The sequence below is a fragment of the Poromitra crassiceps genome, assembly GCF_964638095.1.
Source record: "Poromitra crassiceps genome assembly, chromosome: 10".
NCBI lineage: Eukaryota > Metazoa > Chordata > Actinopteri > Beryciformes > Melamphaidae > Poromitra > Poromitra crassiceps.
This window is the reverse complement of record NC_139631.1, coordinates 51,781,242-51,808,638: the sequence shown is the minus strand read 5'-3', so window position 1 is coordinate 51,808,638 and position 27,397 is coordinate 51,781,242. Positions and strand designations below refer to the sequence as shown.

Here is a 27,397-nt window from a genome sequence, read left to right as displayed (position 1 = left end):
GGGGGGGGGGGGGGGGGGTCCGCAGACCATTGACGTTCCGAACCGCGTCCCGAACCGTGGGGGCTGATCCGTACGGGTCATGGATTATCCGTGATCCGTGCCAGCCCTACCATATATACATAGATATATTTGTCCTATCACCATATATACATAGATATATTTGTCCTGTCACCCAACCCTGTTAGAAATCTGTGTACACCCAAAATAACATGTCACCCAAATTCACACTTACATGATGCTTTTCTGCCAACTCCTAACATCACACTAGTGGATCTCAGGGGACCGTATGTGTAAGTGTAGTGTTCAGTATGTATGCTGTGAGAGATGATGTGTACCTGTGGGTTTTTATGAATGGGGAAACCTGTGTGAAAGTGGTGCAGCACACTGTGTGTGTGTGTGTGTGTGTGTGTGTGTGTGTGTGTGTAGGGTTTATACATTTGGCTCCAGCTTTGGGTGTGGGGATGTTCTTTCACTGTTTGCTAGTAACATCAAGCCACAGCCACCTGCCTGCCAACTGGCACACAGCGTTCATTATACCACTTCAGCTTAGCACTGTCGCCTCACAGCAAGAAGGTCGTGGGTTCGAATCTCTTCCCCGGCCCTTTCTGGGTGGACCTTGCATGTTCTCCCTGTGTGTGCGGGGCTTTCCTCCCACAGGCTAAAGACACGCTGTGTCTGTGTAGTATCATGATGTCATCTAGTAAAATGTTTCAGCCGATACGATAACCGATAAATACCTGCTTCTCCTGACCTGGCCGATAACCGATACGATACTCCGATAATTATAATTTAAAAAAAGATATATATATATAATTATTAACAAAATAAGTTCTTAGGCTGGATTTTATGCACACTTGGGGTAAAGAAAAAGAAGACAAAAGGCAGAAGTAGTGAGTATAGCTCTGACCTAACCAAATCTAACTGACATTACTACTCAATTTTTTCTATAATTAAGGCTTTTATCGAACCGAAAGCCAATTATTGCTTCGTCTGCCGATAAAACACAATGACAAAGGCAGAGTAATGTATTTAGACTCTTATTGTCATGTTACTGATCTGTTTGAATTTTGCATTGGGGTCAGTTGTATTGAAGTGAATGGGGCAGACATGGAAACTATCATCCGTGTCCTTTCACTATTTACTGAAAAATGCTGCCAGCAGACTAAAGAAAAGACACGATGTGATGTTGACTGATGCTTTGTTATGTAATGTGTGCTCAGATCACGGCTCTGTCAACAGCTGCACCAAAGTCTCCCGGTTAGCGCGGTTAGCTTAATAAGGTTAGCGGGTTGCTTTTGGAGTTAAAGACACAATCCCTGGACATTTAATTTCGGGTAAAGGGGTTTCTATTAGCTTCTATATGGTTTATGCCAGCTCTCGGAGTATGAAGTGCTTTGAATGCGGGGCTGTTTGATCACAACAAGCGGTTTGTCTCCCGAGCGGGGGAGCCTGACTGTAGGCCGCGCTAGCCACAAGAGCTAACGTAAATGCTAAACAAATCCGCTGCATCCTCGCCTACGCTCAGACGTTTCCCCTCCTCTCGGGAACCCGTGCGGGACATGGATTGCAAATTGCAATAGCGTTGTGATCATCTGAAACTATAAAAAACAGCCACTGGTGGCAGCCATGTTTGACCCGAGGCAGCGCTGCAGTTGCAGCTGTGACGTCACGAGCGTGCGACAACAATATGCTCCGCTTGCCAGGCAAAAACAAAGCCTCATGACCTGTATTATCGGCTGTTAATTATCGGAAAAAGTCCATTATCGGAATAATAAATACAGCAAAATGGCCATATCGGCCAATAATTTATCGGTCCAATAATTATGGTGCATCCATGTAACGTCTGTGATGATTCTATGTAATGTTCTTTGAGACATGCGTGTGAGATAAGGGGCTGTAAACTGAAGTGAACTGAACGTTTTGTCTTTTAGACTAGAGGCTCTGTCTGTCACCTAGCATTTGCTTCAACCATAGCTGCTCATTCTCTTACTTGCCTCGTTGGCCAGTTGGAGGACTTCATTTCACCAGAAATGCCAGGATGCCTGCAAATGATTATGGAATTGAAGGATTTTTGGGATCCCTCTGTTCATACCAAACTATTTTAGGATGGCAAACTTTGTGGCAAAACTTGAGATTTGCATTGAAGTCACTAATGTCGAGGAGATGTCTTTTCATACTTGGAATGGGCTTCTTATTAGTATCAGTGTTCCACAAGTTGAACTCACTGTGCGATTGCTTTGGTCTGTCCCAGGCCAAAGATGACCAACATGAAAGAAATGTATCTTTCGGTCTTTGCTACAAAAACGCTGGTCCTGCGTCGCGCAGTGAGAGAGGTTCAAAGATGGGCGTTGTTGTCACAGTCTTGTGACCAAAGATGGCCTAGGGCCAATTGTGACAGTGTCAGAAATGTGGGCGCGTTGAAAACGACAACGTCTGATAACAACCAATGGAAATGCTGCAAGATCTGATCATATAGAGATGGTAAATGCTAGTAGAGGCTAATTAATAGTTACCTCAAACTCTCTCGCAAAACTGCTGATTGACAGGTATTGACGGAGACGTACGTCCGTCGTAACCTGCGAGCCATTTGAGTTCACTCCAGTTCAGGCTACCTCAGCAACTCCATTCATCCATGCACACCTGGAGTCATACACCTTTGCTCACCTGCAGGGTTTAGAGAGACTGAATGAGACACAGAAAAGCATATTTATGCACACAGCAACCATGTGATAGGCTGCCTAAAGGGGAGTGCCACCATGTGATAGGCTAGAAGTGCAGGTGAGCAAAGGTGTATGAGGTGATGTGTTGCTATGCTATTGGCTTATGGGAAACTAGGAGGCAACCACTGATTGTTCAATTATCACCAGGAAGCTGACAATAATGGCAACGACTGCTTCGTTGTCGCACTGAAGCGCTATCGGATACAGTCTGCACACATCAAACCTGATGTCCTATATCCAGTGTCGCAAAGTCTTTAGGCGGCTTAAGAAATACATATTTAAACTTGGATGCATCGTGGGGCTTCAGAAGTAGTCATGTTTTGTCCAAGGTTGACCAGGTGCAGAATGAGCATTGTGTGATATTGTTTTAAATCAAAGCCTACATGTCATATTACATCCTGTTTGTGTTTGCAGACAAAATATGCTAAACATCTGTTTCATCTGTGGGGAAAAAGACACTCCTTTGTTTTGTTTTTTTGCTAAAGGCTAAATATGTAAAGCCAGTCAATCAGCTCATATACCAACATCTGCATTGTATTCATCTGGTGTTGTTGTCTTCCTCTTTCCAGTGTGGGTGTGACACTGTCAGTGTGTAGTGGAAAGCAGCCATTGCTCCCTCTCAGCATTGTGTTGGTTGTGTGCTTGGCAGTGTGCTGGGGGCCGTGCTGTGGTTTGGTTTGGCAGCTCCTTCTGTGTTTTTCCCGCTGTTGCCCAACTACTAATGTAAAGGAGTTTCCACTTGCCTTCCCACATTTCCTTCACTGCTCGTTGTACTTCTGCTATTTCCTCCCCCGCTCTCCACTGTGTTGTTGGCTGGCTGCTCCTGGCTCCTGGCTCCTGGCATGCTGCTGTGTGGACGCATTGGCCAGGAGGAATACAGCAGAAGATTGAGGTTTTATCCCTCAGAAAGCAACCAGGCAGGAGAACATCTTAAAGCAAGCAGGCAGGAGAACATCTTTTGAGCCTCTAAATACAAAAGATAATCAGTTGGAGATGAGTTGCATGTGGCTCTGTGGCATTGCAGTGCTGTAAGGAACTCCCCTGATAGTTGTGGTGAAACAGTTGATCAATACACACATGATGAGTGAAGTCAGTTGGAAGGCTTTAGTGTTTGCACGGTGTCTGTCTTCAGGCCAGTCCTCACCATGCTTACCACACATTGACCTTGCTCCTGCACTCTGACCTTCAAAGACCTTTCGGGCCCCCAATGCTGAGGCTTCAATGGATTCATTGCAATGGTGTTTGTTTTCATATACAGAGGCAAAGTGGAACGTCACTTCCTGCTTCAGCACTGTACCAGAGATTTTCTTTTCTGCAATTTATTTTCCCATAGACATTTCGTTAAATGCTTATAAAAATTTTCGGGAGAGACCATAGAACATTTCACTCAGACCATAACTAAAAAACATTTTTTTTAACCTGATTTATTTTACATTTTGGTCAGAGTGAAATGTTATGTGGTCTCTCCTGAACCGTTTGGTTTGAACAAGTAAAACTATTTTTCTAAGCATTTTACGAAATGTCTATGGGAAAATAAATGGCGGATGAAAATCCCTGGTACAGTGCTGAAGCAGGAAGTGACGTTCACTTTGGCTCTCTATTAGGAGGGAGATGCGGGGGCGGGGGAGGTGCTGGGGTCAGTGTGGGCACTCCTCCTGATACCCTGTTAGTTGGTGGCTGATCGCAGCCAAACCTCACCACTGACTGACTACTACTTTAAGATGCTGTGAGTGAAACAAATAACATGGACGTGTCTCTGGCTGTGGTTATGCCCTGTTTCAACTAAGATAACATGCGAGCACAAAGTGTTCTGACCAAAGGCGATGAACTGGCCCCGACTTCTTTATTTAGTGGCTTTAAGAAATGAGGTTACATTTAGTGGCATTTGTCCTGTTGCTTTTAGGGTTAGGGTAATTAGAAGAAGCTTCTCACATTGAAATATATTTTTCATAGGAGCTGCTGGACACAGCAATGAATCCACTTCATCAAAAGGCGGATGTTTTCTCATTATTTGTATGCCCCCAAAAAAGTAGATTTTCTTTTTCAACAAACTGATAATAACATTTTGTTTGGTTGCGTTTAGGCTGTTGCCACAGTTTGTTTGTAAATTAAACCTTTTTAGTATCATAAAATAGCTTGATTGTGCCAAGTATTGGCCAATACTTTACCAATACTATACTTCTTTATAGACTATAGTATTGTGATATTAATATGCTTATTGTAACATGCCTAATAGTAATGTTCATTTTCTTTCTATTTTACCCAATCTGTGCTGTCCAAATCAGACCAACACAACATTCAAAAGGCAAACTGGACCACCCATGCAGGCAAAGACTAGGGGGACTCGGACATAATTAGGAAAGCAAGCGTGTCTGTTGACGTGTAGTGTTTGTGAGCGCTTCAGTGTTTGGGGTTGGGGGTATCCCAGAGAGGGTGAGAGGGCCCTGGGGTGGGGGGTAACCCAGAGAGGGTGAGAGGGCCCTGGGGTGGGGGGTAACCCAGAGAGGGTGAGAGGGCCCTGGGGTAATGAGGATCCAAGCAGATCAATCCTGACAGGGTGGCACATTCCTGGACCTGGGCTCTCCAGGGCTCTCCAGGGCTCTGCTTTATAGACATCTGATGCTGTTCCCAGACCAGCTTCATGCCCGTTCCAGGTCAATCATCTGCCTGTTCACACACCAGGGCAAATTCCTCTTTTCAACTTCACTGTATTTGGCGTATTATGCTATTGCAAGATAATTACAGCAATCCATGCTGACAGCCCCACCCTCATGTCATTTTCTGTGTCAAAAAAACAAAACAAAAAACTGGCAGGATATTTCTTTTATGGGGCGTTATAATCAACGGTGCAATATTGTTGTTGTACTGATGAATTCTGCCCCTGGCCTCTGACAAGTTCCAAGCTGAAACACCTTCCGATTGATGCTTTCATGTGCCGATTGCTAAAAACGATTGCTAACGCAAAGCGTGAGCCATTTTGGGCGGAGTTGGTGGCATGTATGTAAACACAGCTGAAACATATGGGCGGTGTCATTACATGTAAACACAGCTGAAACATATGGGCGGTGTCATTCCAAAGTGTGTGAGACAGACACAACACAACACATGTCATCTGTAACGTATGCCATACCTTGTAGGAGAAGCAATAGTAGTCCTTGCAGCAGACAGTCGAGCAAGATGTTAAGCAACTCCTCCTACATCTTTTCCTTCACTAGAAACCCGTGCTGCACTCAGGCTAGCTAACTTGAGCTTTAGTTAGCTTGCTAGCATTAGCCGCTTGGTAACGTTACGTTGTTTGTTAGTTGGTTTTGCTAGTCTTTACTCTTATCCTGCTTATAACATTAGATTGCACACCAGCCGAATCATGTAAACAATGATTCTGGAAGTTCAACGTTAGCTAGTTGCTTTGAATGAACTTTGAACTACCAAGACTGCAAGATTGAAACAAAGTTATTCCTGCTTCGGCTTGCCAGATACAGCGATAGTTTCCAACACAATGACTGCTCAAAAACCACCAAAATGCACACAAAACCGCCCAAGAAAAGGCCGGTCTATGGAAACAATCTGGCAACACAGAGTCTGATGTGCGCTACCTAAAAGCACATGGATTTTGTTTACAGCATGATCGCGTACATATTGAGGTGGGGGAGGGACATTTTAACCAGGACTTTGATGAATGAAATGCATGTACAATGGAAACTGTTAGACCTACAGTTCCCCCCCCCCCCCCCGCCCAATTCTGTCTTTCCCATTTACATTTGATCTGAATTCTGTGTTTTGCTTTTTATGCTTGTTTTACCATCAATAATAAGTGGGAATGAATAAATGTCCACAATGTAATAGGATATAACAGTTAATTTAATGTTGCAACACAACAGAGCACTATTTTTAACAAGTGCTTCAAGTCAGAAATACGGTACAGTAGATGACTTCCGCATCGAAATCATATCTCCTAAATCAACTGCTATTAAAGCTGATATAAGGGAGGGGGTGACATTTAATACTGCGATATACCAGCTGCTATAAAACATATCTGCATAACCATCAGTAGGGCAGATATAGCTCAAAGGCGATGGCTGATCGTGGCAAAAAAAACATGATCTAATTATGATCAAAGAAAAGATGTTACAGGTTTATGAATTCCTGACTGATCCCGGCTGAGAAATGGACTGTTGATCTCAGTAGAACTGACGTGTTGTTTGAAGTGGGGCTCCTGCTCTCCTCCTTGGCAGGCTGATAGCTGTCGGTATGCTCTGTGCTGCCAGGCCCTAGGTATGCTCTGTGCTGCTGTTTCCACAGCCAGGCCCTAGGTATGCTCTGTGCTGCCAGGCCCTAGGTATGCTCTGTGCTGCCAGGCCCTAGGTATGCTCTGTGCTGCCAGGCCTAGGTATGCTCTGTGCTGCCAGGCCTAGGTATGCTCTGTGCTGCCAGGCCCTAGGTATGCTCTGTGCTGCCAGGCCTAGGTATGCTCTGTGCTGCCAGGCCCTAGGTATGCTCTGTGCTGCCAGGCCTAGGTATGCTCTGTGCTGCCAGGCCTAGGTATGCTCTGTGCTGCCAGGCCCTAGGTATGCTCTGTGCTGCCAGGCCCTAGGTATGCTCTGTGCTGCCAGGCCCTAGGTATGCTCTGTGCTGCTGTTTCCACAGCCAGGCCCTAGGTATGCTCTGTGCTGCTGTTTCCACAGCCAGGCCCTAGGTATGCTCTGTGCTGCTGTTTCCACAGCCAGGACCTAGGTATGCTCTGTGCTGCTGTTTCCACAGCCAGGCCTAGGTATGCTCTGTGCTGCTGTTTCCACAGCCAGGCCCTAGGTATGCTCTGTGCTGCTGTTTCCACAGCCAGGCCCTAGGTATGCTCTGTGCTGCTGTTTCCACAGCCAGGCCCTAGGTATGCTCTGTGCTGCCAGGCCCTAGGTATGCTCTGTGCTGCTGTTCCCCAGCCAGGCCCTAGGTATGCTCTGTGCTGCTGTTTCCACAGCCAGGCCCTAGGTATGCTCTGTGCTGCTGTTTCCACAGCCAGGCCTAGGTATGCTCTGTGCTGCTGTTTCCACAGCCAGGCCCTAGGTATGCTCTGTGCTGCTGTTTCCACAGCCAGGCCCTAGGTATGCTCTGTGCTGCTGTTTCCACAGCCAGGCCCTAGGTATGCTCTGTGCTGCTGTTTCCCCAGCCAGGCCTCAAATGGAGAGAGGGGGTGGGTGAGGGGGAGGGGAGGCGGAGAGGGTGGGGGAGGGGAACCGAGGGGAGGGGAGAAGAGAAGCACGCTGTAGCAGGAGAGAGGAGGTGAGTGAGTTCACTGGCAGTGTTGGCAGCGAGCCAGCGGCTGGCCTGTGGCTGTTAGCTGTCTGTACTCTGTAGCTGTGCCAGTGCTGCCTGCATGTGTTTAGCCTCTTGTCTGGAGACCCGCTCTCTCTCGCCTCGCTCTTCACGTCAAAGCCTTTTCTTTCTATTGGCTCTGTCATCTTGATTCAGCTTTTTTGTTTGTGTGCAGAGATCTTGTGAGTGCCTTCAGACCTGTGTTCTGCTCGCTCTCTCTCTCTCTCTCTCTCTCTCTCTCTCTCTCTCTCTCTCTCTCTCTCTCTCTCTCTCTCTCTCTCTGTCTCTCTCTCTCTCTCTCTGTCTCTCTCTCTCTCTGGGGGGAATCTCTCTGGACCCTCATCAAAGAGAGGCTTTCCGAGGAGAACGCTTTATCTCACCCCGTCTTTGTCTTCTTGGCCTCACTCTGTGCTCTGTGCTCAGCACTCTCTCATATCGTGTCAGTGTGATTGGTCTCTCCTCATCTCGGCTTTCACTAGCAGTCCACCTAAGGACTTTTAGCTTTGCACCTCTCTGATGTGCGGGCTGTTTATCCAGGTTTGTCTGAGCAAAAGATCAGTGCGCACCCGTTTCTTTGACAGCTTTTTGAGTAGGGCTGACTAGAGCTGCCATGCTATTGTTTTGTTTCTGTACCGCACAAATTAGCCAAGCCATTCAGACTGTCATGGTAACAACAACAACTCAGATGTAATTCTTCTTCCAGTAGTCTATTCTTTATAGCCTCTATAGTCGATCTTTATTCCAGTGTTAGCATTAAGAGGCCGGCTTTACAGCAAGAATATTTAATTGGTCGGTATTCGACAGGCATGTCCTTCTCAGTGAGGACGTGTTCGTTATGGAAACACGCTCCTATCTGCATCCAAATACAGGAAGGTTCAGCAGGCTATTGTTAAGAGGAATGATGGAAAATGAGCCGCGGTAGCACATGGTGGGAGGAGGAGAGCACGTTTTTAGTTGAAGTATGGTCCGACTATGTTATAAAAAGTCAAATGGGAAACATTCCAACACTTTAACGTTAAGTAGGCTATTTTCAGAGAGAGAGAGAGAGAGAGAGAGAGAGAGAGAGAGAGAGAGAGAGAGAGAGAGAGAGAGAGAGAGAGAGAGAGAGAGAGAGAGAGAGAGAGAGAGAGAGAGAGAGAGAGAGAGAGAGAGAGAGAGAGAGAGAGAGAGAGACTCCACTCATGACTCACTGTAAACAACACACACACAGATCCAAACTAGTCCCATAATTAATATCCAACACAGGCAGGCAGGGGGACCGAATTGAACAGTATCTCCTAATCATTCCTAATTAGCCCTTTTATTGTTCTATCAAGCATGTATCGTTGCCGACAATGAAGGCAACATTAAACTGACAGATTTTTGAATGGAGTTTGGCATAACATGCGCACCACCTTGTTCAGCTTCGGATGGCAGTAGTAGCCTATATAGGCTATAAACAGTTATAGTATATAGCCTAGTCATGAAATGATTTGAAATGAGTGGTGTGAGTCAAACTCCAAAATGCTGTTTCAAATGCTAAAGGAAATACCTCACCCCCCCCCCCCCCCCCCCCCCCCACCGCCCTCCCGATGTCAACAAACCCATTCAAAAAGTCACATTCACAAAAAGCCGACGTCAGACACACGCACACAAACCAATCAGTATCAAGTATAGGGAGACGCAGTCCACGCAGGTATGCCATGTAAAGTCCTTTAGTCCACTTGCATAATTGCAGTGTGAAAGCAAACCTAACTGGACCAAATGTACACAATGTAACAAAAACATGAATTTGGTTCGGACCTTGGTCCGGACTTATAGGTGTGAAAATGCGCTTTTCGACTCATTCTGACTCTTCTCAGCTGTGACTTTGGTGTCCCAGCTGAATAGGGGCAGGTGCACACAGGCTGGTCCGCTCTCGAGTCTGTTGCTATCATTTCAGCATGAAATAAAAAACATCATTGAATATGCTGCACATAGCTTTAATTAATTTAATTAATTTATTAGGTAGAGTGCACTCTGTGCACTGTGGCCAATTTAGTTAAACTAGAGATAATGTGCAGATCCCCCCCCCCATGCTGTAGACACCTCTTAGCTGTAAATGATTGTAAATCACAGCATCAAGAGGACATGCTGTAGACACCTTTTAGCTGTAAATGATTGTAAATCACAGCATCAAGAGGACATGCTGTAGACACCTCTTAGCTGTAAATGATTGTAAATCACAGCATCAAGAGGACATGCTGTAGACACCTCTTAGCTGTAAATGATTGTAAATCACAGCATCAAGAGGCCATGCTGTAGACACCTCTTAACTGTAAATGATTGTAAATCACAACATCAAGAGGCCATGCTGTAGACACCTCTTAGCTGTAAATGATTGTAAATCACAGCATCAAGAGGACATGCTGTAGACACCTCTTAGCTGTAAATGATTGTAAATCACAGCATCAAGAGGCCATGCTGTAGACACCTCTTAGCTGTAAATGATTGTAAATCACAGCATCAAGAGGCCATGCTGTAGACACCTCTTAGCTGTAAATGATTGTAAATCACAGCATCAAGAGGACATGCTGTAGACACCTCTTAGCTGTAAATGATTGTAAATCACAGCATCAAGAGGCCATGCTGTAGACACCTCTTAGCTGTAAATGATTGTAAATCACAACATCAAGAGGCCATGCTGTAGACACCTCTTAGCTGTAAATGATTGTAAATCACAGCATCAAGAGGCCATGCTGTAGACACCTCTTAGCTGTAAATGATTGTAAATCACAACATCAAGAGGCCATGCTGTAGACACCTCTTAGCTGTAAATGATTGTAAATCACAGCATCAAGAGGCCATGCTGTAGACACCTCTTAGCTGTAAATGATTGTAAATCGCAGCATCAAGAGGCCATGCTGTAGACACCTCTTAGCTGTAAATGACTGTAAATCACAACATCAAGAGGCCATGCTGTAGACACCTCTTAGCTGTAAATGACTGTAAATCACAACATCAAGAGGCCATGCTGTAGACACCTCTAAGCTGTATTGTAAATCACAACATCAAGAGGCCATGCCGTAGACACCTCTTAGCTGTATTGTAAATCACAACATCAAGAGGCCATGCCGTAGACACCTCTTAGCTGTATTGTAAATCACAACATCAAGAGGCCATGCTGTAGACACCTCTTAACTGTAAATGATTGTAAATCACAGCATTAAGAGGCCATGCTGTAGACACCTCTTAGCTGTAAATGATTGTAAATCACAGCATCAAGAGGCCATGCTGTAGACACCTCTTAGCTGTATTGTAAATCACAGCATCAAGAGGCCATGCTGTAGACACCTCTTAACTGTAAATGATTGTAAATCACAGCATCAAGAGGCCATGCTGTAGACACCTCTTAGCTGTAAATGATTGTAAATCACAACATCAAGAGGCCATGCTGTAGACACCTCTTAGCTGTAAATGACTGTAAATCACAGCATCAAGAGGCCATGCTGTAGACACCTCTTAGCTGTAAATGATTGTAAATCACAGCCTCAACAGGCCATGCTGTAGACACCTCTTAGCTGTAAATGATTGTAAATCACAACATCAAGAGGCCATGCTGTAGACACCTCTTAGCTGTAAATGATTGTAAATCACAACATCAAGAGGCCATGCTGTAGACACCTCTTAGCTGTAAATGACTGTAAATCACAGCATCAAGAGGCCATGCTGTAGACACCTCTTAGCTGTAAATGATTGTAAATCACAGCCTCAACAGGCCATGCTGTAGACACCTCTTAGCTGTAAATGATTGTAAATCACAACATCAAGAGGCCATGCTGTAGACACCTCTTAGCTGTAAATGACTGTAAATCACAGCATCAAGAGGCCATGCTGTAGACACCTCTTAGCTGTAAATGATTGTAAATCACAGCCTCAACAGGCCATGCTGTAGACACCTCTTAGCTGTAAATGATTGTAAATCACAGCATCAAGAGGCCATGCTGTAGACACCTCTTAGCTGTAAATGATTGTAAATCACAGCCTCAACAGGCCATGCTGTAGACACCTCTTAGCTGTACTGTAAATCACAGCATCAAGAGGCCATGCTGTAGACACCTCTTAGCTGTAAATGATTGTAAATCACAGCATCAAGAGGCCATGCCGTAGACACCTCTTAGCTGTAAATGATTGTAAATCACAACATCAAGAGGCCATGCTGTAGACACCTCTAAGCTGTAAATGATTGTAAATCACAGCATCAAGAGGCCATGCTGTAGACACCTCTTAGCTGTTTGTTGTAAATCACAGCATCAAGAGGCCATGCCGTAGACACCTCTTAGCTGTAAATGATTGTAAATCACAACATCAAGAGGCCATGCTGTAGACACCTCTTAGCTGTAAATGATTGTAAATCACAGCATCAAGAGGCCATGCTGTAGACACCTCTTAGCTGTACTGTAAATCACAACATCAAGAGGCCATGCTGTAGACACCTCTTAGCTGTATTGTAAATCACAGCATCAAGAGGCCATGCTGTAGACACCTCTTAGCTGTATTGTAAATCACAGCATCAAGAGGCCATGCTGTAGACACCTCTTAGCTGTAAATGATTGTAAATCACAGCATCAAGAGGCCATGCTGTAGACACCTCTTAGCTGTAAATGATTGTAAATCACAACATCAAGAGGCCATGCTGTAGACACCTCTTAGCTGTAAATGATTGTAAATCACAGCCTCAACAGGCCATGCTGTAGACACCTCTTAGCTGTAAATGATTGTAAATCACAACATCAAGAGGCCATGCTGTAGACACCTCTAAGCTGTAAATGATTGTAAATCACAGCATCAAGAGGCCATGCTGTAGACACCTCTTAGCTGTAAATGATTGTAAATCACAGCATCAAGAGGCCATGCTGTAGACACCTCTAAGCTGTAAATGATTGTAAATCACAGCATCAAGAGGCCATGCCGTAGACACCTCTTAGCTGTAAATGATTGTAAATCACAGCCTCAAGAGGCCATGCTGTAGACACCTCTTAGCTGTAAATGATTGTAAATCACAACATCAAGAGGCCATGCTGTAGACACCTCTTAGCTGTAAATGATTGTAAATCACAGCATCAAGAGGCCATGCTGTAGACACCTCTTAGCTGTAAATGATTGTAAATCACAACATCAAGAGGCCATGCTGTAGACACCTCTTAGCTGTAAATGATTGTAAATCACAGCATCAAGAGGCCATGCTGTAGACACCTCTTAGCTGTAAATGACTGTAAATCACAGCATCAAGAGGCCATGCTGTAGACACCTCTTAGCTGTAAATGATTGTAAATCACAACATCAAGAGGCCATGCTGTAGACACCTCTTAGCTGTAAATGATTGTAAATCACAGCATCAAGAGGCCATGCTGTAGACACCTCTTAGCTGTAAATGATTGTAAATCACAACATCAAGAGGCCATGCTGTAGACACCTCTTAGCTGTAAATGATTGTAAATCACAACATCAAGAGGCCATGCTGTAGACACCTCTTAGCTGTAAATGACTGTAAATCACAGCATCAACAGGCCATGCCGTAGACACCTCTTAGTCTTAGCTGTAAATGATTGTAAATCACAACATCAAGAGGCCATGCTGTAGACACCTCTTAGCTGTACTGTAAATCACAACATCAAGAGGCCATGCTGTAGACACCTCTTAGCTGTAAATGATTGTAAATCACAGCATCAAGAGGCCATGCTGTAGACACCTCTTAGCTGTAAATGATTGTAAATCACAGCATCAAGAGGCCATGCTGTAGACACCTCTTAACTGTAAATGATTGTAAATCACAGCATCAAGAGGCCATGCTGTAGACACCTCTTAACTGTAAATGATTGTAAATCACAGCATCAAGAGGCCATGCTGTAGACACCTCTTAACTGTAAATGATTGTAAATCACAACATCAAGAGGCCATGCCGTAGACACCTCTTAACTGTAAATGATTGTAAATCACAACATCAAGAGGCCATGCCGTAGACACCTCTTAACTGTAAATGATTGTAAATCACAACATCAAGAGGCCATGCTGTAGACACCTCTTAACTGTAAATGATTGTAAATCACAACATCAAGAGGCCATGCTGTAGACACCTCTTAACTGTAAATGATTGTAAATCACAACATCAAGAGGCCATGCTGTAGACACCTCTTAGCTGTAAATGATTGTAAATCACAGCATCAAGAGGCCATGCTGTAGACACCATTTTGTAAAATGCTTATACTTGGTCAAACCAAGCGGTTCAGCTATATTTGGAGTCATGAGAGACTATAGAATATTTCAGTTGGACCAAAACTTTAAAAAAAATTGCGGATCATTTTTTTTAATATTTCTTTGTAGGTTTTGGTCCAAGTGAAATGTTGTATGGTCTCTGATTCTAAATATAGCTGAATCACTTGGTTTGACCAAGTAAAACTTTTTTTAACAAGCATTTTACAAAATGTAGAGAGAAAAAAGTAATGGTGGCTGAATGGCTCTGGTGCACATGCCTACACAGGAAGTGGGCGTGACTTTGGCTGTCACAGTGCATGTCAGAGTGTGCCCTCACACCGTGCTGAAACATGAGCGCCCACACAAACACACGCATCCTAATGCCTCTTTTGGCAACGCACAGAGACACATGTCACAAGTACGAGTCCACCTACTACTACTGTCAACACAGGCTTTCAGGAACACAGCCTACCCAGACGTGAAGCCAATCATCAAATCCATTCCCAACTGAGGGATCTCTCTTAGTTCCACTGTCTGTAGTCCATCCTTTGAAGCATCTTCTCCCATGTTAACAATACAGCTCTGCTCATCAGTGCTGTTGTAATCTGCCTCCTCCCTACTCGTCTTTACACCTCATCTCTCAGCGTCTACAGCCAGGTGAAGTGTGGGTGGTGTACCCAAGCATAATGCAGGCCTGCTTTCTGCTGATACCATCATTCTATATGGTGTACTCACTCACTCCCAGGAGATGAGGCTGCTTTGCAAAATGTCCTCTTGTCTTGAGCGAGCCTAAAACGTGGTGTCTGACAGACAGTCAAGGCCTCTAGTCTGTGTCTATCTGTCATTGAGTTATTTATGTCGCCTCTAAAGCCCTGTTAAACCCGCGGCATGTTAGCTTGAGCAGCTAGCTGAGACTTGGCTGCTCTGTGTGTGTGTGTGTGTGTGTGTGTGTGTGTGTGTGTCTGTCTTCAGAGTGAGGACACTGGCTCATTGAGTGAGGAGGAGTGTAGCAGGTGTGTGAGGGGTCAGCTGTGGCAGGGTGGTGATGGTACACACAGACACACATTCATCTCTCTCCAGCTACACAAAGATATCACACCAGGGATGCTTTTCACAGCAAGCAGGAAGTAAAGCAGGTGTAACCAATACCATTAATGACGGTCCCATTCCGTTTGAGTGTTTTAAGTGTCAGGGCCCTCATTCATGTTATTGGTTACACCTGCTTTACTTCCTGCTTTACCACCTCAAAACGCTTGCTGTGAAAGGGACCTGTTGCCAAAGCTAGGGTAATGCGTGATGTTTAACGCGTTGTTCTTTGCGTCGACAAGACGAATGTCTGATGGCTGCTGTTTCTTTCTCTTGCAGGTTGCTGGCAGCGAGAGGCAGCCCATCATAATGCGCCCTGCAGCCCCGCCCACTTCCTGTCTGTAGAGGAAGTGGCTGTGCCAACATGTCGTCTCACCCCCAGTCTGTGCCGCCGGGCCGAAGGGCGGTGGACACACGCCACCTGCCAAGCCCCGCCTCCCTGCCACTGCAGCTGCAACGGGCGCACACGGTAACACACAGGGTTCCTACAAAGTCTGGAAAGTTTAGAAAATGCTTGTTTTCAAGGTTTGGAATATGCTTGCATTATGCTTGAATATACTCATTGAAAAGTGCTTGATTTTCAAAATAATCTGGTGTTTTATCGACACAATCAATCATGTCAACCAAAAATCTTTTAATACCTGAAATGGAACGATCTCGTCATATTTATTGTCTCCTGGAATCTCACACAAGACGCGGAGCAGAGAGTGGACTGACATAGGCTCCGGAATTAGGGCCGTTTTTCTGTTGACCTGCACTCTGCTCCACTCCGTGTCATGAGGGCGACTATCTGCTCTGAAAGTGCCTGAAAAGTGGTTGAATTGGACTGTGAAAAAGCTCTAGGAACCCAGAAGAGACCAGGCACACAGTGGATCTAACAGCACCACCTGCGGTGCCACACTGTCGTTGGAGTTCTGGCTATTTACTAAACATGGCGTTATCCTGCACCACTGGAGAGGGCGTGACCCCAGGGGCCCCAGCATGACAGCCTACACACACGCACACGCACGCACACGCACACACACACACACACACACACACACACACACACACACACACACACACACACACACACACACACACACACACACACACACACACACACACACCTGTTCCCTCAGTAGATGTTTGAGTGGAAAGTTCATGTTGTCATTGTGGAGTCCTATCAAGTCCGTCGCCATGATCTCCACCCACATCTGCCAATTATCCAGAGTCTTTTCTTCTACGCTTCAGAGGCCAAGAAGGATCAACTATGTTGTTTGTTGAAATTCATTTGGTGGCCTCTGCTGTTTGCTGGAGGCTGCCATCTTTTCTAACGTTTACCCCCTAGGATCCCCACAGCTACACATCACATCACATTCAGCAGGAGATAAGCCACTCCCCCTCGTTATCACATTCAGCAGGAGATAAGCCACTCCCCCTCATCACATTCAGCAGGAGATAAGCCACTCCCCCTCATTATCACATTCAGCAGGAGATAAGCCACTCCCCCTCGTTATCACATTTAGCAGGAGATAAGCCACTCCCCCTCGTTATCACATTCAGCAGGAGATAAGCCACTCCCCCTCGTTATCACATTCAGCAGGAGATAAGCCACTCCCCCTCGTTATCACATTCAGCAGGAGATAAGCCACTCCCCCTCGTTATCACATTCAGCAGGAGATAAGCCACTCCCCCTCGTTATCACATTCAGCAGGAGATAAGCCACTCCCCCTCGTTATCACATTCAGCAGGAGAGGAACCAAATTAATGCTAGTGACACATTATGGTTGGCTTTGAAGGAATTGGTAACTTGTCAAATGTTGTTGAGCATTAATGATGAATTAATTGTCTGAATTCACTCATTAATCTTGTGTGATTGACAGCTAATTAGTGCTCTAATAGAGCAGAGCTACGTAGGGAAAGACAAATGAGGGAATAGTGATTGTGATCGTGAGCCTTTCCGTCCACAGGAAGCCACGGACAAATCAAAGCAGGAAATGAAAAAAAAAAGACTTTTGGAATGTGTTCATGTTTGTTTGGAGGATGGTTTGGTGCATCTATACATGTTTCCTGAGCTTATGCTGAGGATGTTATGCGTGTGTGTTTTTCAGGAAGTGGGACTGGTGGACTACCACCCTCATGCCAGGGACTACAGCTCCCATCTGGCCCAGCCACATCGCCGCCGGCCCTCCCTGCTCTCCGAGTTCCAGCCTGGAAATGAGAGGTAGGTGCTGGATGCTCCTCTGTTCACCACGAATCTGCTGCCAGCTTTCTAGAACTTCTTGAGCCCTCTATCATTTCTTCTTCGGTTTTGTTTTACGGCGGTTGACATCCAAAATGTTGTATTACCGCCAACTACTGGATCCAAACTGAACTGATCTGAATTGAACAAAAAAATAAACTAAAAATAAATCCCACCCATTTCCCATTCTACTACAGCTCTCTACTTCTCAGCTGATTGAGAGAACCTAAAAGCTCTCAACAGCTTCTGCACATCCTCTCCACAAACCCCCACAACACCCACAAATATCTTGGCTGCATCCACAATTATATAAATTCTCAAAAGTATCAAGTATCAAAAGAAATGTTCTTATATCAAATTATTCGGATATTGAAAGTAAAACTAACTGTTACCATGATTTCACGGTGCGCCACCTTGGTGAAATGATTTCAGTGAGTGTGTCAGTACTTTCTGGACATTTTCAGCACATTTTAACAATACACCGCCATAACACTGATAACCGTGATAATTTTGATCACTATAATCTAGGGATGCACGATATGGATTTTTTCAACCGATACGATAACCGATAAATATCTGCTTCTCCTGGCCGATAACCGATACGATAACCGATAATTATTAAAATATATATATATATATATATATATATATATTTAGTTTTTAACCTGTATTTTATGCACACCTGGGGTTAAAAAAAGGCAGATGTAGTGAGCATAGCTCTGACCTAACCATATCTAACTGACATCACTGTGAACACAAAACAAAGAAAACTTCTAATATATGGTTGTTTTAATAAAGTGTATCACTCAATTATAGTCGATACAAAAATAAAGGCTTGTATAGAACGGAAAGCCAATGACTGCTTAGTCTGCAGATAAAACACAATGACAAAAGGCATAGTAATTTAGACTCTTATTGTCATGTTACTGATCTGTTCAAATTTTGCATTGGTTCCAGTTCTCAGTGAGTTGTAGCCTGGGCCCAATGAATGGGGCAGGCACTATAAACCATCTGTGTCGTTTCACTTTTTACTGAAAAATGCTGCCACCAGATTAAAGAAAAGAACCCTATGTTTACTGACTGATGCTTTTTATGTAGCCGAATGTGCGCGACTGCACCTTTGTTTTCATTATTATTGGCTCTGTTAGATGGCTCTGTCCAGCAGCTAATGCTAACTAGCGCGGTTAGCTTAATGTTAGCGAGTTGTTTTTTGGAGTTAAATACACAATCCCTGGATGTTTTATTTCGGGTAAAGGGGTTTCCATTAGTTTCTATAAGTTTACGCCAGCTCTGTGAGTATGAAGTGCTTTTGCAGGGCTGTTTGATCACAAGCCACAGACTGTAAATGGCACAAGCAGTTTGTCTGCTAAGCGGACGAGCCTGACGTGTAGGCCGCGCTACGAGCTAATGCTAACGGTAACACTCGCTAACAAAAACAAGAAACATATCCGCTGCATCATCGCCAGCTTTGGTTTAACGTAATGCCAGCTTAGAGGTTTCCCCTCCTCTCGGAACCTGTGTGGGACATGGATTGCAAATTACAGTAGCTTTCTGATCATTGTGAAACTGAAAAACAGCAACACACTACACACTGGCAGCAGCCATGTTTGCATCGCACCTGTGATGTCACGAATGTGCGACAACAAAAAGCTCCGCTTCCGAGGCAAAAAATAAACAGGATTATTATCGGATAATTTATCGAAAAAAGGCCATTATCGGAATAATAAATAATAACGCAAAATGGCCATATCGGCCGATAATTTATCGGTCCGATAATTATCGTGCATCCCTAATCGTGATATGAATTACATTTTCATAGCGTTTCATCTCTAGCCTTGTGAGTAAAGAAACTGCTTTGCTTTCCTCAGAGTCTAGATTACATGGCATTTTCATGAAATCAACCTTTTGTTAGATGAGGTGGAAACCAAAACACAAAATAGAACGCAAATATCTCAACGGTAGAAAAATATGACGCACATCCATCCATCTCCTGTATTAAGTCCAGTCAAGGTAGGAATTGTATACTGCTCAGATGAAAACGCTAGTAGAGTGTTGCCCTTCAGTGAGTTTGTCCTTGTGGTGAGTTTGTCCTTGTGGTGATTGTTGGCGATGTTCTGAGTGGAAGCCTCATGTTCTGATGCAGTCTTATTGTTACTACAGCCTCGTGCCTGTGACTCCTCCCCCCGCTCTCATCCTTATGTCATTGGCATCCGTTGTGCGTCTCCTCTGTAATGTAGTGTTAAACGACTCTGCAGGCCAATGGAGCGTGCAACCATTTTGCCATCTTCCGTAGAGCGACAGTAAGTCAAGCACAGCGTTGTATGCATAGTACTTTCTCCCCGGAGACCTGGTACCAAAGTACTTTATTATTTATGTAGTCATGGTTTTTTTTCAGGATGAGTCTTGATGAGTGCTCATGAATAATGTATGTATATTTCATGAATGTTGCATGATGCACAGTGAATAACCCACAATCTCCCCCCTCTACAGGCCCATTGTCATGGCTTTTTTTTGTTGCATGTTAACCCATTGATACCTGATGCGGCATTTGTGTGTGTATCCCTTTAAGACCGCGAACCGCGTTAACGCGGTTCGCGGTCTTAAAGGGATACACACACAAATGAGGGATATACACGCAAATGCTGCATCAGGTATCAATGGGTTAAGACGTGCAAGAAGCGGGAGTATTTTCTTTCTCCACAGGTCCATGGTGACTAGCTGATCTGTCAAAATCATTTGATTTGATTTATTGTTTGCACAAAAGATAAGCAATAATCATATACATAAATGCATGTTTCACAGAGGAAAGAGAGAGCGAGAGAGAAGAAACCTGAGGAGGGCTGATATAGTGGAACCTGACCATATCATTACAGTACAATTACATTAGATTTGAATCATAATACAGAATAAATAATTATAAAGAAAAGAAAAGAAGCACCCCAACAAAACAATAAGGTAAGAAAAGATGAAAACCGACACATAAGAGCAATGCAGACTAGCATCTACTTACCCAGAAGTGAGCATTCCTGTTATCTTTTTTAAATGAGATAGGGTGTGTGTGGGCTGGCTATAAGATGCAAATGGCCGTTCCATACTGAAACACCTGTAGCACAGCACCTGGTGCCTTTCTTGTCTCTTTCCATCCTTGGTTTGCATCAGGTGGCTGTTTTCCTACAGATCCACCTGCAGATCTTTGTGTGTGTTTCAAATGATGCCAAATAAGTCATGTGTGCCTCAGGAATAGGGCTGGGTTCAAAAAATCGATTCTCAGATTTTTAATCGATTTTCATTTTAATCCTCGATTATCGATTCATATGTCCAGAGATCGATTTTTTTTTTAATACATTTTTTTTTTTTTTTTTTTTTTTACTAAACAGGCTAAAATATTGTGCTGTGTGTGGTAGTTGAAACATAGTTTCAAGTTGACGTTTAATTATGTTTGTAGTTTAAACAAAAACATAAATACTGTAGGCTACATGAATGGAAATGTTTGATCATTATTAATATCTACTTTTAGAAATTATATAGGCTGAAATCAAATCACTGTGCATAATTGTGAAAGTGTCTTTTTTGACAGATGAAAAGGCTGTTATTTACCCTTTGTCACCACGTGGTGAGTAAATATATGTGTAACTAAAACCATTAAAATTGACAACAGGTCTGCAACTTTTTTTCCCCATGTATCTACTTGGCTGGTTGGAAACCCCTGTGTTACATAACTGGACAGTCATGTAATTCAGGGTACAGCTCAAAAACCACGTTTTGGTATCACTAACCAAATCAATATTGAAAATTGATCGAATCGAATCGAATCGAATCGAAATTAATCGATTCACAACCTTGTGAATCGGAATCAAATCGATTCTTGAAATTTGAACCAATACCCAGCTCTACTCAGGAAGGCCAGCGAGATAGAATGGCAGACAGCAGATGGTAGTGTTTTTGCAGCTGCATCAGTGTGTGGTGGCAGCAGCAGCAGTGTGTGGTGGCAGCAGCAGCAGTGTGTGGTGGCAGCTGCATCAGTGTGTGGTGGCAGCTGCATCAGTGTGGTGGGAGCAGCATCAGTGTGTGGTGGCAGCAGCAGCATCAGTGTGTGGTGGTAGCTGCATCAGTGTGTGGTGGCAGCTGCATCAGTGTGTCTGCATCAGTCTGTGGTGGCAGCTGCATCAGTGTGGTGGCAGCAGCATCAGTGTGTGGTGGCAGCTGCATCAGTGTGTGGTGGCAGCTGCATCAGTGTGTGGCAGCAGCAGCATCAGTGTGTGGTGGCAGCTGCATCAGTGTGGTGGAAGCTGCATCAGTGTGTGGCGGCAGCAGCATCAGTGTGTGGCAGCAGCAGCATCAGTGTGGTGGCAGCAGCATCAGTGTGTGGCGGCAGCTGCATCAGTGTGTGGCGGCAGCAGCATCAGTGTGGTGGCAGCAGCATCAGTGTGTGGTGGCAGCTGCATCAGTGTGGTGGTGGCAGCTGCATCAGTGTGTGGTGGCAGCAGCATCAGTGTGTGGTGGCAGCTGCATCAGTGTGTGGTGGCAGCAGCATCAGTGTGTGGTGGCAGCTGCATCAGTGTGTGGTGGCAGCTGCATCAGTGTGTTGGCAGCTGCATCAGTGTGTTGGCAGCTGCATCAGTGTGTTGGCAGCTGCATCAGTGTGGTGGCAGCTGCATCAGTGTGGTGGCAGCTGCATCAGTTTGTGGTGGCAGCTGCATCAGTGTGTGGTGGCAGCTGCATCGGTGTGTGGTGGCAGCTGCATCGGTTTGTGGTGGCAGCAGCATCAGTGTGTGGTGGCAGCTGCATCGGTTTGTGGTGGCAGCTGCATCAGTTTGTGGTGGCAGCTGCATCGGTGTGTGGTGGCAGCTGCATCGGTTTGTGGTGGCAGCAGCATCAGTGTGGCGGCAGCTCCATCAGTGTGTGGTGGCAGCTGCATCAGTTTGTGGTGGCAGCAGCATCAGTGTGGTGGCAGCTGCATCGGTGTGTGGTGGCAGCTGCATCGGTTTGTGGTGGCAGCAGCATCAGTGTGGCGGCAGCTGCATCAGTGTGTGGTGGCAGTTGCATCGGTTTGTGGTGGCAGCTGCATCGGTTTGTGGTGGCAGCTGCATCGGTGTGTGGTGGCAGCTGCATCGGTTTGTGGTGGCAGCAGCATCAGTGTGGTGGCAGCTGCATCGGTTTGTGGTGGCAGCTGCATCAGTTTGTGGTGGAAGCTGCATCGGTTTGTGGTGGCAGCAGCATCAGTGTGGTGGCAGCTGCATCGGTTTGTGGTGGCAGCTGCATCGGTGTGTGGTGGCAGCTGCATCGGTGTGTGGTGGCAGCTGCATCGGTTTGTGGTGGCAGCAGCATCGGTGTGTGGTGGCAGCTGCATCGGTGTGTGGTGGCAGCTGCATCAGTGTGGTGGCAGCTGCATCAGTGTGTGGTGGCAGCTGCATCAGTGTGTGGTGGCAGCTGCATCAGTGTGTGGCGGCAGCTGCATCAGTGTGTGGCGGCAGCAGCATCAGTGTGTGGTGGCAGCAGCATCAGTGTGGCGGCAGCTGCATCAGTGTGTGGCGGCAGCTGCATCAGTGTGTGGCGGCAGCTGCATCAGTGTGGTGGCAGCTGCATCAGTGTGTGGTGGCAGCTGCATCAGTGTGCTGGCAGCAGCAGTCTGTGGTCGTAATAATAATAATAAAAAACACTAAACTGCGTCCTACTAGCTGTCTGATATGCAGAGCAGACACCCTTCAATCATTGGTGCTTTGCTAGAGAATGGCAGCTTCTCATTGGCTTTCAGCATACATGCCGTTTGTTCCTGGAACAACTGTGTGTGTGTGTGTGTGTGTGTGTGTGTGTGTGTGTGTGTGTGTGTGTGTGTGTGTGTGTGTGTGCGTGTGTGCGCGTGTGTCCGTGTGTGTGTGTGTGTGTGTGTTGGGACAGTGAAATAAAGTGCTTTTGCTGGCAGGCACCAGTGGGTGGGGAGTGTTTTAGTCAAATATCAGGCCTTCAGCATTCCTTTAGAGCAGAGAATCCGTCTGAAAGCCTCGTTCTGCATTTTCATTCAGACTTCAGTCTCTTCTCTTCTCTTCTCTTCTCTTCGTGTGCTGCTCTTTCCACAAGTCAGTCATTCTGCACCAAACTCAGGGTTGTTACTATTCTGAGCAAGAATGTAAGGAATAACAAGGCCTTGAAAATGGCGCTTTCAGTTAGACATAATTATTTAATAATAATAATTGCCCATTGTAATAGATCTACATGTCCTTCATCTACCTGATACATGTTCTGAACTATAGTCAGTGTTTTTCAACCTTTTTGTGCCAACAAGGCACATTTTTGACATTGAAAAAAAAAACCCAGGCACAGCGCCATCTAGGGCTGCCCTGCCGCCATATTGACTTTTTCCATACTGCACAAATGAGCGGAGCCAATCAAACCGTCGTGGTCGGTGATAGGGATAATTTTAATCACATTAGCCTTTATTTGGACAATCACTAGTTAATATATTCATACACATTTTCATTTAAGTTACACATAGTAAAGTAAAGGTAAAGTCCCACTGATTGTCACACAATGTGTGAAGTTTGTTCTCCGTATTTGACCCATCCCCTGGGGGAGCGGTGAGCGGCAGCAGCGCCGCGCTCGGGAATCACATGGTGATTTAACCCATCAATTCCAACCCTTTGATGCTGAGTGCCAAGCAGGGAGGCAAATGGGTCCCATTTTTATAGTCTTTGGTATGACTCGGCCGGGGATCGAACTCACAACCTCCCAGTCTCAGGGCGGACACTCAGACCACAAGGCCACTGAGCTGGCTAGTTATTGTACATACATAGACAGACGTCATATTCAGATGTAAGCAGTAGCTTACATTTGCAGCTCACACTGTACCCTGTCACCGTGTCACTATGTCCTGTACAGAGACGGAATACCAGATAGGTTGAGTCTACAGAGTAGCCTTCAAATGTGCGTCTAGACAGATGTCATCTGATGTGTGTCCTATAAGTCTGTCTGACTTTCTGTATCTGATGTGTGTCCTATAAGTCTGTCTGACTTTCTGTATCTGATGTGTGTCCTATAAGTCTGTCTGACTTTCTGTATCTGATGTGTGTCCTATAAGTCTGTCTGACTTTCTGTATCTGATGTGTGTCCTATAAGTCTGTCTGACTTTCTGTATCTGATGTGTGTCCTATAAGTCTGTCTGACTTTCTGTGCATTGGAAGGAAAAGCCTGTGTATCCATTCATGAATATGCAAGAGTGCATCTCTTGGCCAAGATCGATGATAAATACTTCATTTAAGATGACTTCTGACTCCTGGCTCCATCTTTTTGATCACAAATGATTTTCCTTCAAGTGGTTTGCTGTTTACGTTTTGGATGGAATTTCTATTCTATAACAACCAGTGTACTGACTGAGTGCACTATACATACATTATAAATCGAATCTGTTTGCAGCATTGTAACGTTAGTGAAATGATAAGAGTGATCAGTGTGCCGTGCACCTGTGCCATACTCACCTGCGATGGGAAACAACTTTCAGAAAGCGTGTGCCATCATGATGGTTATTATGGTTATGTAACGTTAGCACACGTGGCTAATTAGTTGGCAGAAAGGAGAGTGAGACAGCTTTTGTGATTTATTCCAGTAACATCTTATAACAGTCTGTCTAATATTACCCTGTCTCACTGACGACTAACCTGCTTCTCATCTCACAAGGTACATCAAGTAATGTTAGTCGTAATGTCGGGGAATCGAACCCAGGACCTTCTTGCTGTGAGGTGATAATGCTACCACTGCGCCACCGTGCCCCCGTCTTTTCCAAATGTTTTGCAAATAAAGAAATGCATTACATACTATTACAGACATACTATGTTGCTGTTTGCTCTCTTCTGCTTCCTGCTTGTAATGAACTCTCCATCTGGGTTTGGTCTGGAAGGACTTTGATCAGGAGGATCAAGTCCACACTCTTCAAATATTTCTCCATTTTTGTTGTTAGCGTTGTCACTTGTTCCACCTCCATCTTGTTCTCTACTCTTGTTTGAAATCAACAAGGTCATTATTAGGTTACTAATCGCGCTGTATGATGATAGCTGTATGATGATAGCTGTATGATGATAGCTGTATGATGATAGCTGTATGAAATCAATTATTTGGTTTGGTGCAACTTCATATTTTTCATTTTTATGGACCAATTAATTGAAATGGGACAAATTCCCGCAGTACACCTGGCCCTCTCTCACAGGACAGTGTGCCATGGAACAGTGGTTGAGAAACACTGGGCTAGGTGATGAGTCTGCTATTTATTTTGGCCTCCACATTTTTCTGGCAACCCAAAATGACAGGTCAGAAAAGCACAACAGTGATCATCTGGCTGTTGATCCACTGAGTGGTTAGCACTGTTGCCTCACAGTAAGAAGGTCCCGGGTTTGAACCCCGGTCAGTCCTTTCTGTGTGGAGTTTGCATGTTCTCCCCATGTTTGTGTGGGTTTTCTCCGGGTGCTCCGGTTTCCTCCCACCACCTAAAGACATGTATGTTAGGGTTAATACTCCTGTCAGTGCTCCTGACCAAGGCACTGGCAAAAGAACTGGAGTTGGTCGCCGGGCGCTGCACTGCGGCTGCCCACTGCTCCTAGTTCTAGGAAGGTTCCTAGTAGAGGATGGGTCAAATGCAGAGGATGCATTTTACCATGAGGATCAATAAAGGATAACTTAAACTTAACTTAGCATTTGTTTCATTCTCCAACATCTCAGTCACTGCACCTCTTCCCATCTGTGTGGGATCAGCCAGGCTACTTGGGAAGGAGAGCGAGTGTATTTTAGCAGTGGAATCCACTGAACAGGGTGTCTTTTCTGGCCCAAATACTGCAGCACAAACAGCACTGACACATGTGCAGGCATGAGGCAGCACACGTTTGTTCAGTGGCTCTGGTTATTGTGCTGACATCTTTCTCTGAACTCTGATGAATGGAGTATGGTATGGTATAGTATTATGAATGGCTCTTTAAAAGCTTTTCTTAGTATCTTCCAAGCTGTTGCGTCAGGCTGGATCTCTCCGCTCAGTTCAATAACTAGAAGCCATCTTTCATCCTGAGTGGACCAACAACAGGCTCATCACTCACCATGGCAACAATATCACCATATTTGTGTTTGATCAATTAGGTGAAGAAGACTGATGACACCTGCTGCAATATTTATATGAGTGATGTCATTTTGAAATAGGATTGGTTTAGTGTGATGTGAGTCACTGTGGACAAACTGATGTGTGATGTGAGTCACTGTGGACAAACTGATGTGTGATGTGAGTCACTGTGGACAAACTGAAGTGTGATGTGAGTCACTGTGGACAAACTGATGTCACTGTGGACAAACTGAAGTGTGATGTGAGTCACTGTGGACAAACTGATGTGTGATGTGAGTCACTGTGGACAAACTGATGCCGTTTTCATCGTGTGCCCAGCGGTTTTTTGTACTTTGTTTTGTTTTTCCCTGCAGTCACGTCAGGCTTTCGGTTCTATAAAAGCCATTATTTTTTGTATTGACTATTGAGTGATACACTTTACTAAAACAATCATATTATATCAAAAGTGTTGTTTGTGTTCACAGTGATGTCAGCTTTGCTTAGGTCAGAGCTATGGAATATTAAATCATCCATCTTTGCTCGCTACATCTGCCCTTTCTTTCTTCTTTTTTTTACCCCAGGTGTGCATAAAATACAGGTTAAGAACTTATTTTTTAAATTTGGGAAATCCATTGGTCAAAATGTGTTTGAACCATGAAGGGTTAAATCGAGCATTTATGAGAGATTTAAAAAATATCGCGATATATATCGTGTATCGCGATATAGCCGAAAAATATTGCGATATTCTTTAGAGGCCATATCGCCCAGCCCTAT

General features: G+C 44.9%; 1 protein-coding gene across 1 annotated transcript in view; it reads left to right on the top strand.

Annotated features, from left to right (window-relative positions):
* The window catches only part of LOC310784505 (nuclear receptor corepressor 2-like), a gene marked incomplete at its 3' end in the record, with an annotated part of 106,766 nt that overhangs the window by 19,521 nt on the left and 59,848 nt on the right, over positions 1-27,397 (top strand). Inside the window, exons 2-3 of the mRNA XM_083645489.1 lie at positions 15,606-15,795; positions 17,420-17,532. Of these exons, the coding sequence (XP_083501615.1) occupies positions 15,691-15,795; positions 17,420-17,532 (218 nt within the window). The 5' untranslated portion in view covers positions 15,606-15,690. The remainder of the gene's footprint in view (positions 1-15,605; positions 15,796-17,419; positions 17,533-27,397) is intronic.